The 14,156-nt window shown below is 33.7% G+C and overlaps 1 protein-coding gene across 1 annotated transcript; it reads left to right on the top strand.

The window, feature by feature from the left end:
* Positions 1–581: 581 nt before the first annotated feature.
* LOC111386933 (formin-like protein 6) lies at positions 582–9,000 on the top strand. The gene is made up of 7 exons (XM_023011438.1): positions 582–1,207; positions 2,809–2,858; positions 2,985–3,030; positions 4,347–4,424; positions 5,706–5,813; positions 8,234–8,313; positions 8,440–9,000. Exons 1-7 carry the CDS (start codon positions 662–664, stop codon positions 8,546–8,548), a joined length of 1,017 nt encoding a protein of 338 aa, XP_022867206.1. The 5' UTR covers positions 582–661; the 3' UTR covers positions 8,549–9,000.
* Positions 9,001–14,156: the final 5,156 nt, after the last annotated feature.

Genomic DNA, 14,156 nt, shown 5'->3' with positions numbered 1-14,156 from the left:
TAACAATTTCTAAATCCAAATTTTTGGCCCAATAATTTTTTCATTTCTAATTTTTTAATTTTTGGCCCAATTATCCATTTTATTGTTTATTTCGCCAAATAAAATCCAATCCACTAAATAACCCAAAATACCTACACTAAAGTGCATAACGCTGTCTCGACTCTCGCACTTCGCTGACATTCCAAAACCTATACAATTGTCGGCAAACGTTGTGACCTCTGCCGATCGAAGTTTTGACCATAGCGATCATTTGAATAAGATAGTCTATAAGTCTCTGACATTTCAAAACCATTGAATGTATCATTAGTTGTATTTATATAATGTTGTTATAAATGTTAAAAAATTTAATTATAGTACAGAACCGAACCGAACTGAACCGATCCCGAACGGTTCCATAATTATATTTGAACCCGACGGTTCCATTTGCTATATACCTGAAAATTTTGGTTCGATTCGGTTCTCTTTAAAACCGGATCGAATCGACCCGACTCGACTTGATCTGACCCGCACCTACCTCTAGTGTCGTACAGATCCGAATGGTTTGACTCAAAAATCAATTCTTGTTCCCCCGGGCCACAACATAGGCCCTTACCCCCGGCCCAAAAAATCAAAAATTATCCCCCTAAAAACAACACTCGCGCCACAATTCGCCGCCATCCCCATGGCGCTTTCCACCACACCTCCACCACCTGACAATCCTCCCACCACCACTGCCGCCTCCGCCTCCGCCTCCGCCTCTACCGCCACTTCCGCTGTCTCAACAACAAGACACCTGTTATCTTACCCCAGACCCCCTAATCCCCACACGCTCACCCCAACAACCAACCTCCAACCTCACCCCTTTTATTCATCCCCATCAAGACAATTGCCCTCCAATCCCAACCCCAGTTACGCTCAATTAGTTCCCCGGCCAACGCAATCCGACCTCCTTCCTCGCCCACAAGACCCCTCACAGCTGCTTTACCCCATCGCCTCCTCCAGCCGGGGTTTCCTTCCGAGACCCGTCACAATGCCTGCGGCCCGACCCACCTCGAGGCCACCCTTGGTGTTCTCTGCTGCAGATCTAGGTCATGGTAGTTCAGGATATTTTAGGCCAACTCACTTGCAGCACGCGCTCCTTGGGTCTGGTCCCAGTTCCGCTGCTACTGGCGGGGTCGTGACAGATGCGGTAAAAGGAATTCCCGTATCTACTACAAACCACCTGAAGGTTCGTCTATTTTTATGTATTAATTCTTGTTATTGAATAAAATTTTAATATATGCGATTCTGTAGCTTTGTCTTACTGAACTAGGTATAAGCTGTGCCATGCTTGGGATATCTTCAAATTTGGAAAAAGCCTCGGATTAGAACTCGCTCTTTGACATATCTATAGTACAATAATTGCTCAAAATAAGTAACACATAAAATCTTTATTACTTGTCATTGTCAAAGAAATGTGATTTGACATATAAAAGTGAATGAAATCAGAAACAAAACATTACAAATTCAATACTCCAGAGAGAATTAATAATCTGAATTCTTTTCATATGGCATTGTGTTAATTATTGTATTCATATTTTCATTAATCTGGAGTCATTGGGTTTTAGAAATTCTCAAGAGCATTTCATGCATACAATTAGACTTATGTTACATATTTGTATGCATAATGACCTGGTTTTATCAACAATTTATTTTGAACTGTAATAGCTAGGTAAAGTGGTAGATGATGAATGCCTTTAGCATATATGAATGAAGAAGAAACATAAAAAGGTTGAAATAATACATTCACCTGACAGCAACCAATTGAGTCAACTGAGTTACTGTACTAACGTTTTGAGACTTGAGAGCAAGTTTTCTGGCTGTGGCGGTAAATTGTCATGGGCTCTAAGCTATGTAGTTGGATTTGCTTATATATCTTTGGATGATAAGCCATGGTTTGGATAGCATTAGTTTGAAGCATAAAAGAAAAGAAAAGCATCAAAGGGGAGGACTATGAGCATGTTTGGAGTGGCTTATGCTTAAAAATTAGCCACACAATTGGACCTTATTTTTTTAGCATTAGCCACCACTAACACGCTCTATGTGAATTTTAAGTTTCATTACTAGTTGGTCTTCTCATTTTTTCCATGATTTGTTTCTGGTTGAATATCATAGCAATCAATTAGCATAATGTCAAAAGCTAGTACATATTCACAAAAACTGGTGATGGATATGAAAGATATAGAAGGAAATTACATAAAGAAGACTAATGCTGAAATTATCCGTATGAATCACTAATGCTGAGAGTATCTGTATGAATCTCTCACCTGAATTAAGTGAGAGCAATTGAAATAAAGAGGGAGAAGAATGACAGTGAGAGAGGCTGATACGGGCAGAAAAATTGAAAGGACAATTGGTTAACTGTTTCTGTGAATCATAGAAATTATAGAAGTACTCTAATTGTAAATCATAATGCTAACCAAATCTTCAAACCTGGAGTTAGTAGAATTTTTAATTTTTAATTTATTATTTTATTTTATTTTATTTTTTTTTGGGGGGGGGGGGGGGGGGGAATATTTTGTTGATGTGTTCAATTGAAGCTCAAAGAGCTTCAATGCTTGTGCACATAAGTGGGGATGCATTTGTGCTGTGTACAAGTAAGATATTGAAGATTCAAAATTTCCCTTTTTATGTTAAAATTTCAGACTTCTGGAAATTGCATTTTAAGTCCACATTTAATTATTTAATTGAAAATTTGTCAGGAAGCATCATTTCCTGCAGGAATTTGTTAATATATAATAACACTACTGCTGCTATTGTTTTTCATGTTTCATTTTTTGGGGCATGCAGGTTGGTCCTTCAACTACTATCTCTGAAAATAACGGCTACAAAGATTTGAGGTAATGTTTTACACCATCTTTCTTTGTCTCTCTTACAATTTCTGGTTGATCTCGTGTTTTTACGAAGGTTCCAATTATCTATATTAGTTCCGCACAAATCTCTTAGTTTTCTATGTTTTTCTGCAGGGATAGAACTAGGGATGACACTATTACGGTTATTGGAGATCGAAAGGTAAATGCTCATGACATTGTATGTACATGTACCCACACCCATACATATACATAGATATGTGATGCAGGGAGATGCAACTATTTTGTCCAAAAGCTATAGCTGATGGGCAGGTGCAATTCACCACCTAAAACCAGGCCTGGGAATACACCTCAAGCGCACTCCATTTGGGCCTTATTTTGAAGGACCCCTTTGGAAGGCGCCAATGGGCCATTCCCAAATAGCGATTATGGGCCCACCCTCCGTTTCAAGCATGTTCTTGCATTATACACCCAATAAAAGGAAATGCTCTAGCATTGACTCAAACATTGGACCTCTAACTTTGATACCATATGTCGTAGAAGTGCAAAGAAGAAAGGGAAAAATATATCCATTCCTGGAGTGGATTCTTCAAACCAAACCTGCAGCAAAAGACCCAGCAAAAAGAAGAATAGCAGAGATGATTTTTGGGAATTTAGAATGTCCTTTTTCTCATTCAGTTTCGGGGCTTACTAAAAAATAGCTAAAGAACACAGTTTAGAGTCCTTACATAAATGCAAATAAAGAAAATAATAGATGAAACGAGAAATAAATGGTAAACAAATAATCCTCCAACAAATATGCCATGTGTCATTATATGCTCTGCATCAGCATGAATGTGTGCAAGTGAATACATATATAAGTAAGATGCCCTTTTCAAATAGAGATTTTTTTCTATTGAACATATGCATGCGTGTAAACCCTTGATCATGGAATATCGATGGATTGTTGATCTCTTTCAATATCTCTCTCAATACAAATTCTGTGATGTGAACTAATCTTTCATCATTATGTTAAATTTTGCATCGATTTACTTGGAAGATTTCATTTCTATTGGAATTTGGTAATTAACCATCACACCATGTACAAGGATCCTCTCTTAAGTATCCCGATAAATTCTATTTAACATATGTATGTGTGTAAACCCTTGATCATGGAATATCGTTGGATTGTTGGTCTCTTTCAAAATCTCTCTCAATACAGAGTCTGTGATTTGAGCTAATCTTTCATCATTATGTTAAATTTTGCATCGATTTACTCAAAAGATCTCATTTCTATTTGAATTTGGTTATTAACCATCACACGATGCACAAGGATCCTCTCATAAGTATTCATGTTATCAGGATAACTCATCTACATTTAACATACTAAAATATTTCTCGTTTTTTTATCTGAATACATTATTTTTATATTTTGATACACATTTCAAATTTATGCCACTTGGCCAAATTTACACTATGAATTTTATTCTCAACTTTATTTGTATATAATTCTTAATATACGGTTGTTTCGTGTTGCAGGTTAGAATATCTGAAAATGCTTCTATTTATACCCTTTGCCGGTCATGGTTGAGAAATGGTTTTCCAGAAGAAACTCAGGTTTGACTCTTGAAAGCACTTCTCTTATTATGCATACATGATGCTTTTTACTGCTTTCGTACAGACTCTTTATAATAGTTGTCATGTACAATAAGCCTAAGGTTCAGAAATGTTGAACAGAATGAAATCAGATAAGCTTTGTGCTTTACATCATATCGATCACTGTAATTGAATGGAATCGTAAGAAATGCACCTTTTGCTCACGCCTCAGTTACTGAATTTCTACTGAAAGCTATGGTTATGTGAGATCTATCTGTTGAAGACCGTTCAAAATCTTAATTATTCATCCAAATGTTAGGAATTCTCTGTTATAGGAAAATCAACCCTACAGTGTCTGGGTTCTTGTATTCTATGCCCTTGATGTTTTGCAAAATCTGTGCATAATATCTTCTTCAAAACTCCACCTTCCTTTCAGTAATCGAACCTAAAAACCTAAAATAATCACTCTTTTTGATAACACGATTCTCTATAGTAACTCTAACATTATCATTTATCCCTGTTCATACACTTGAGTACACTTCATGTTGGCCATCTCATTCCACATCGTGCTACTGTCATTGTGATGGGAATCCTAGTAGAGATAATATATGGAAGACTTTCAAGTTTAAATATTGTAGGAAACGTAATAAGGGTTTTATTGTATAGGTTTCTTGAAGTTTCGATAAGTATTCAAGTTCAAGAAAATTCTAATCATAAACCTGCAATTGCCGTTGCTGTGCCAACACCTCACCCTCACCTCTACCTCTGTGCTACAAATATGTTTACGAGGCGAGATATGGATGGCAATGGGGCGAGGTGCCATGTTCCCTGCTAGGGATTTTCCTGTCCTAATCCCCACTTAAGGCAGGGTGGGACAGTCCCCCTCCATGCTTACTGCCCTATTTCATAAAAAAAATAAATTTCAAGGGTAATTTGTGAATTGGCTTATGGGCTTGGGCCTAAATAATTGGGCTAAGGTGTTCTTAAATAAATAGATAACCGGACCATGTTTCTAGGATAGTAGGATTTGTTTTTTTTGCTCCAAGTTGAAGTCAATCTAACTTTGTTTCCAACAATTACTCATGGGCCATGGATATTGACATTCGCATACTCTCTTTCAGCTACAGTTTTGAATCTTTCAATAATGTTCTCATCTCTTCTGTTTGCGCTTGCACTTGTGTAATTGCATACATATTTGTGAGAAACATTCTACTAGTGTAAAGGAGTATTTCTCTCTCGTTTATGGAGTGATTTTTTGCTTTTCGATTAATATTTTGATTCATATTTGCAATTCTTTTGCAGCCTCAGTACCAAGATGTCATGAAGTGTCTTCCCAGACCTCTGCCAGTAGCTGCACAACATTCAGATTCTCCTGGGAGGAAGGAAGGTGATGAAGAAGAGGAAGAAAAGGTTCGTATTAGAAATCAATATCATTGTCTTCGGAATCATTCACTCTTTTTCTGAAACTTGTTAAAGTTCTGTTACATAAAATAGAAACCATTAATTTTTGTGAAACAAATTCTATATGGCTAGTACTAGTAATTTAGGTTCATGGTATTCTGGTTTTTGAACCTGTGGTCGATTTCTGAGTTTTAAGTCATAATATCAACTCTTTAATTTTATCCATGTGCATACCAAGAGAAAGCCGTTTATATACATAATAATATAGCTCCTGTTTGGCCCCCCATTTTATGAAAATGAAAATGGGTGGAATAGTGTTTTTTTGAAAAATAAATGGTTGAAAAAGAAAGAAAAGTTTTCGATTTAAGTGTAATATTATTTTATAGAAAATTGTGTGGTTGAAAATAATCGAGAGAAAATGAAATATAATGGAATAGAATTTAATGGGGGCCAAACGGGGGCATAATATCATGCAAGTAAACAGAATGTCTTTTGAGACCATTATTTTAAATTTATAATGTGAGTCATTAGACTAGTTGTCCACTGCTATTTTTATGGTTATTGCCTCGATAATATTTTATGCTCAATTGGTAAAGCGAACTCACAGTATAATTTAAAAGATTTCATTTAAAGGAAAATTTAAAATGGCTTAAAACAATTTGACATGAAAGATCATGTTCCCACGAATAAAATGTTATATATCCATAACATCTCAAATTGTTGGTGTCTAAAAGGAATATAATGTTTTCTTCCAAGTGGGTGCTTTGCATCTTGCATCTCTGGCTCTCTTATTTTTGTGCTAAGTAATAGAGGTTTGTAAATTTAGGGTGTGTTGAGCCCCATTTTTGTAATGATTTTTTTGAGAATGTGTGATTAAAAGGTAAAAAAAGTTTTTGAGTTTACGCATAAAAGTATTTTATTGGAAGAATGTGTGGTTGAATATGAGTTTGAGGAAAAATGAGCTCTTTTTTTCTTCCTTCTCTTTTTTCTTTTATTTTTTAAATAATGAGGCTCAAACAGGGCCTTAGTTTCAGTGGAGAGAATGAACTCGTGACATTTGCAGGACATCAAAATCTTTGTATCCTGTCAAGAGTTGAGAGTAATATAAATGAAAACAACCATTAGATGAATCCATTTATATATAAGATATGTTCTCCATGTGAACATGGCAAAGGAATTTAAAACTTTGGTTCTAGTTCTAAAATTTCCTATCATGGCACATGACACAACGTATAATTCCTAATACACTTGGATGGCATTTGGGTCACCAACGGTGTTGGATGACCTTAAAAATGGAATTGGAATGAAAAATACAGTACACTGGTTGGTTCAACTAGTAATCAAAAGATTCAGAACCAAAGTTGTAAAAATGTTGTATGTCTTGAATCAGATTTGTCTATATTTTACAGTTATACTGCATGACAAAGATGCACGTCTTTTTCTTTATTGTTTTAAGTAAATTGCAACTTGGCAGTCTAATGGACATATAGAACGGGGCTTAACATATCCAAACTTTGTCCAATTTGACCCTAGCTAGGAGACTGCACATGATGAATTATTTAATTATGTTTGATAGAATTTTCAATTTGACTCTAGTTTTGAGACTTTGATAGAAAGGGACCCAAATGACCCTACGTTCTTGACTAGGTTCGATTTTTATGGTAAAAGTTTTTATTCAACCTTCATTGAGACAACTCTAATGGGGTCTTGTTGGACATAAAGATGTTTTAACTATGTTTCTTGTTAGCCATTGGACTGTTGTTACATAGAACACATGTCAAATACACCAGTTGCCACGTTCTTTTTCTTATTTGAACATGGAGCCGACATGAACCCATTTTTGCAATATTTGGAACCCTAAAAGAAAAATGAAACAGAGAGAAAAGGCTAACCATAATATTCAAAGTTGATGACGCCAACGAACTGTCAATGGGAGGAGATGAGGGAGACTGGGAAAGAGGACACAGAGAGATGGGAAATGCTTCTGGAGATGGAAACAGGTTCTGGACGAAGTTCGATCTTCTGATTGATGTTGGTTTTTACTGCTCTAAAATTATGCTGCTAGTAAATGCTAGGTCTTCACTGGACAAGATATTGGGAGATCATTGGTTTTCAATGGGTACATCGGGCAATGGCTCTGTAAAAAGGGTAGATGTGAATAAGTGAAACAAGTGGAGTTCCTGTAGCTGCACCCATCAGTATGTTTTGCTGCGTTGTGTGGGTTGACTATGCTATTGCATTTATCACATTGCTCTCTTCGATATTGGTTGCATTATGGTTATCTTTTATACTTTGAAAAGTACCTGGACATCTTGTGGCAATATGACAGTTTTAAGTTACCTTTGTACTGTTTTCTTCTTTGCACATCTAACTGCAATTTGCTATTCTGTACGTTAAAGAGATGCGTAATTTTCCTCACTCTATTTCAGGACGTAGAGTCTGTTGAGGATATATCTACAAAAGACCTGTTGCAAAGACATGTCAAGCGGGCTAAGAGGGTTAGATCACGGTAATTGACTCTCGTGTCTTGAAATACTTTTCACATAATTTTCAACAAGTTAAAAAAATTTAAATATCCTATTCTAAGTTACTTCCCATTCCAACCTAAGGCAATATGTTGGTGCCTATTTTGCAGGCTAAGAGAAGAAAGGCTCCAGCGAATTGCTAGATACAAAACAAGACTTGCTCTTCTCTTACCCCCAATAGTAGAGCAACACATGAAAAATGAATCTGCTGCAAACTGAAAGCTGAAGACAGAAGGTGAAGCCCTCATATTTGACGGCATGAAGTTGCATGATTTGGTGGTTTGGATGCAGTTATAAAAGTGACAACTATCTCTGTTTGCTTGCCATCGACTCCAGTTGTCATTTTATGCAATAAATGAGCAGTTCAAGTAATTGAGAGCTGCCAAATATAGCGCCCTACTATTCAGCTGAAGTAGACCAGACGGACTTGGTTACAAAAATTGCCAATTCAGGGATCGTTGAAACCACAATTATGTACAGTTGAATGCAAAATTGATATTTATACATGTATCAAAATCTCTTCTCAACGAAGTATTTCTCCTTGTGTACGTTATTAAACCCATTTTTACTTGGTTGCTTAGATGTGTCTCAATTTTAACGTGTTTGCTAGGCGATACTGATGACGTAGCATTAACATCTAAGATTTCAACTAGATTTTGTGAATTTTGGGATGATTGGATTTGGGGTTTTGTTAGTTGGTCGATACAGATAATGATAGATACGGATAGAGAGAAGAAATTTTGTTTATTGTATAAAGAAGAATTTTAATGGCAATTTTGAAGATAGTAATAAAGAAGAAATTTTGTTTATTATATTGTTCGATTTAGTACTCCATGCTAATAGCTTTGATACTTCACGAAAAAACTACGAAGCGAATTATACTTGTGCTTTATAAAAAAATTCACATTTTATTTATTCAATTATTACCGTTTTTATATATTTTTTTGGGGTTTTATTTTTTAATGTTATTTTTAATTTTTCTTCTAAATCTCATAGCGCTTCATAACTTGAGTGTAGTTTAATTTGACCATCATGGTAGAGTCGTTGAAAATATCTTCAAGAGATTCTTAATTTTATGAGAAGTATGTTGCGTATAATAGAACACCTTTATATTTAGAGATTAAAATTTTTATACTATCTATTTTGATTTTATCTTTTTAAAGAAACACTTATTAATTTCTCTTTACTTCTATTTAGTATTTTTTTATATGTCAACGATCAATTATTTTAAATATAATTTGTTTAGTTTAAGAAATATTTGTATTGAGATTCATAATTTATTAAATTCAATCTTATTAGGGCTTGTTTGAGCTCCATTCTTTTAGAAAAATACATTTTTCAACAGTATTTTGACATAATTTCAGCAACCCATTTTTCAATAAAATAATACTACATGCAAATTCAAAACTTTTTCTTATTTTTTAACCATACATTTTCCATCAATACACTATTCAAAATTTCATTCTTCCCAAAAAAATGAGGCTCAAACAAGGGCTAAAGATCAGAGAATAAGTTTGATCTTTTTAATTTTGAGAGTCAATCACATTTTCTATTTTATAAAGTTACAATAGAAATTGATCTTTTGAATTTTGAGAGTCAAGTACATTTTCTATTTTTATAACAAATATATGAATCGCTACCAGTTGACATGCCATTATGTATTAAAATTTAAACAAGACAAAAAGGAAATCAAATTACTAACTAACTATCATAGAATAGATTACTGTCAACGATAATGAATAAAACTATAGTTATTTATCCCACACATTATAATGTATTCTACCAATTTTAAAACATACATGCATGGTGTAGATATTAGTATGTAACACATTTCAGATTTTCTTTTATTTAACTAAGAAATCCAAATATTTTTAAATTATATGGCCATGAAATGATCTTATTACAGTGAACGTGTATGTCAACCAACTAAACATTTAATTGGCAATGAAAATAGCAATAAGCAAGAAAATTTAAATATTTTAGGCAACGAAATTGGTAGCAGGCACATTAATAACGCAATGTACATAACATTTAATTCTAGAGCAATACTATGTAGCTCCATGGGGCTTGCATTCTCAATCTAAACAACGTTAGATGATAGACTAATTGAAAGGTAAAATTAATAAGTCATTTAATTCCACTTATTATTTAGTGTTACATTGACGCCATCTAAACTGAGGTTGCAACGAGACGAAATATTATTACTCTTAATTTTAACTTCTAAACTGAGGTTGCAACCCCAATAGGGAGGAATATTTGGAATATATATATTTTTTAAATTTATTATATATTCGCACCACAATTTTTGTTACAGACACATTTTAATTACAATGAGTATTATTAACTTTTCTTATTTTCACATTTAAGTTCTCAACTTTTCTTTAATTTTTTTTTTTAATCATTGACCCTATATTGATTTTCACATCTTGTCTATATAGACGATTTTCATTCAAGATGTTTGTTATGAGGACCAAAAAGACATATTTATCTCTCGTATGTTTAAATATCGAAATAAATAATTGATACAAAAGTTGAACAAGATATTTGCCCCTCTTTTTAATACACGTCAGTAGAATATTTGGATAAAAATCGTGATTAAAGATGTAGCATGTTAATTATATAAAGGTTAAAAATAACAATATAATGAGAAAAAAGTTGACGATATAAAAGCAAAAGTATGCAAAAATTGAAAACCTTTATTATAATTAAAATTTGGTGCATATATAAAAAATTGTTGTGTTAATATAATTACCCTTTTTCATAGTCAAGATAAGAATCTTTTTCTACTTTAACTTGGACATAACTTATACCCCACTAACAAATAATTTGAAAACCGTTCTTGTAATTAAAGAATAATTTTATTTGTACCGAATAGAATGTATCGAAAGTTCCCCCCCCTCACCTCTCACAATGCATACGGATTCGCGTGAATATAAAAATTTCCAAATGTGGTCTTCACCCCATTGTGAGTGGTAGGTAAAAGATTAGATGAAAAATTTATGTACATATAACATTGTCTGTAATTAAAATGTGGTGCATGTATAAAAAATTGTTGTATTGATATAATTACCCTTTGTTTATAGTTAAGATAAGAATCTTTTTCTACTTTGACTTGGACTTGACTTATCCGCACTAACAAGTAATATATATATTCTTAATTGTATATCATATAATATTAAATGTTAAAAATTCGGGACTCTACACTACTCAATACATCACAAAAATCTGGCTTATTTTTTTATTTTTTATAGCTTGCCCAGTAATTATAACAAAATCAATTAGAAAAAATTATATATATATATATATATTTTTTTTTTTTTTTTTAAGAATGCTGAGATGTGAATCTTTTGCTTGAAGATCAAACGGTTGTGGCACCCCATCACCACTATCAGCACAACTTGTAGCACTTCAACACAACACACTGGTTATCGAGTTATCTCAAAGATAGAAGTATAGAACTTTAGTACCTGTTTGGGCTCCATTTTATTAAACATTCATTTTCAACTACATATTCTCATGTAGAATAATTTTATATGTAAATTCAAATTTTTTTACTTATTTTAATCGCACATTCTTCAAAAAATCACTATTTAAAAATATATTTATAATTTAAAAATGGATCTCAAACATGGATTTATCTCTCTCGAGCCTTCTAGTGTACTCCACTACAACTTTGATGATCAGAGTGACAAATACACCAAAACGTTGAAGTCGATAACTCCTGTAGAATCCAATTAAGAGGAAAATACTTCTTGATCTACCTTTTTTTTTTAAATTAAAATTATTGTTTCAGATTACCATAATTTTGAGACCCATGCTTCCAAAAAGTTATTTTGCCGATGACCTACACACTGACTCTAGGTCTTTACCATAATTTAAAGAAAGGATGGAAAGCCTCTTTTCCAGTGGTCCTTGCTCTTGATCATTTCATCATATTATTTAGCCGATTGACATACATACTTACGCTAAGTCTACTGTCCAGTGTAGTTCACTTTAAGTATCACATTAATTGCTCAAGTTCCTTAAACATTGGTGATTTAACACTTGGTATTCATATTTATTCTTAGTCAGATTTTAAGGAATATTACTGAGATGGACATATCTCAGAAGGTACACAATAAAATTCATAAGATGTATATCCAACAAGGTTCCCATCAACGTTGCTTAAAAGAGAAGGTAGATAATGAGGAATAATTTATGGTTCAAAGAAATATCTTGGCTTGGAAAGATATTATAAACACAATGATATGATGGTTGAATCTAAAGATCGATGGCTAGGATCTTCAAGGAACGATCTCTATGGAATGAGATGATTCAACACACTTTGGACATCCATGGAGTTATATATTTATAGGGAAAAACATTTGGAATGAAATATGGATGACATCACGTGTTTTAAAACAAACAAGATTCTGTCTCGTAACACTATTGTTCAAGCGCTTGTCTAAATACAGGTGAGTAATGCACTTGTCGCTTGAGTGTCAGTCTAGCGCTAGACGGGCAACATGTATTCTGCTTCTTTCGCTCGAGCACCGATGATGTGGTCCATAGAAGGCAATGAATACAACACCAAGTAAAGATCCATTGATTGTTAAAGAAGGGCCAACGACTTGATCGCGAGCAAAGAGGGTCAAAGAAGTGATGAGTTTGCTCGTTCAAGCTACAATCGATGAAATGTCGATCTTGATGAGTAAAGGAATAAGTGTCATGTTGGGCTTGAGAGTCAAAACTAGTTGGATCCACGTGATACAAGCAACAGACGAAGAGGCTGGAAAACTAAGCTATGCGACCGCATGATTCATGCATGCGGTCGCATACACCTGTGCAGAAAAATAGCTGGGGATTTGAGAGTACTCTATGCGGCCGTATGGAGTAAACTTGACGTGATTTTCCAATTTTTTGCAAAATCTTTTAATTAAGTTAAAACTCTTCTTTTGGTAATTTTTGTAATCTTTTAGGATTCCTTTTCTTCTAGACTAGGGTTTTATGGGTTCACTATATAGAGGATTCATTATTCTACATTGTAAACAACTTTTATCATATGTTTAATTGAGATGCAAATTGCTTTCTTCCTGTTCTCCATTGAACTAATTTACCTAACATATCAAGATTTATTTCTTGTGATGTTCAAACATTCTGGGTGAGATTTTCAAATCTTGTGATCAAGAGGTCAACCTATTCTCGGTGATTTGTCGTCTCGGTGATTTGTCTGTTGTTTGGTTCAATATTTGTGGATTAAACTCAAAACTTTAATTTCTTGGCTTTTTGGATTTGAATAAATTTCGTAAGGGATTCGTAGCTTCAATCGCTACATGGCTTCGCACCAATTAGTATCAGAGTTTAGGCTCCAAAAACAAAGGTTATATTCCTTTCTTTTTTCATTGAGTCTTTTGTTTTCCTTTATCTTTGTGTTCTTTGCATTCCTCGTTCTTATTGAGTTTTCAATCCATAAAAATACTAAAAAAAAAAAAAAGAAAAAAGAAATTTCAAAAGTTGTTTTTGGGCTAATTTAGTATCCAAATTAATTTCGTTTGTTTTGTTAATTTCATAGTTGAATTTTCAAGCAAAAAAATTCAAAAAATAATCCAAAAAAAATTTCAAAAATTACCAATAGCGTTTAATTTCATTTTTTTAGAGTCAAACAGAAAAAAGTATAGAGATCTATATTTCAGTCTTGTCTTACCTTAAATATGGGAACCACTTTCTTGAATTAATTAACAGTTCCTGTTCAAAGGTGTCCAATTCTTTTTGCTTCTTTCTTGAGTCTTTTAAAATTATAAGTCTTGAGGGAAAAAGCCAATTTGAGTGATACACGGCGTATACACAT

Source organism: Olea europaea, chromosome 3 (assembly GCF_002742605.1).
Source record: "Olea europaea var. sylvestris chromosome 3, O_europaea_v1, whole genome shotgun sequence".
Taxonomy (NCBI): domain Eukaryota; kingdom Viridiplantae; phylum Streptophyta; class Magnoliopsida; order Lamiales; family Oleaceae; genus Olea; species Olea europaea.
Note: the sequence above shows the minus strand (reverse complement) of the source record. Positions and strands in the feature narration are given on the sequence as shown.

Bases quoted from the DNA above. Each gene is read 5' to 3' on its own strand.
- LOC111386933 (XM_023011438.1), top strand. From the start codon at position 662: ATGGCGCTTTCCACCACACCTCCACCACCTGACAATCCTCCCACCACC. The intron at 1,208-2,808 runs GTTCGTCTATTT...TGGGGCATGCAG, and splicing joins CTACTACAAACCACCTGAAG to GTTGGTCCTTCAACTACTAT. The intron at 4,425-5,705 runs GTTTGACTCTTG...ATTCTTTTGCAG, and splicing joins GTTTTCCAGAAGAAACTCAG to CCTCAGTACCAAGATGTCAT.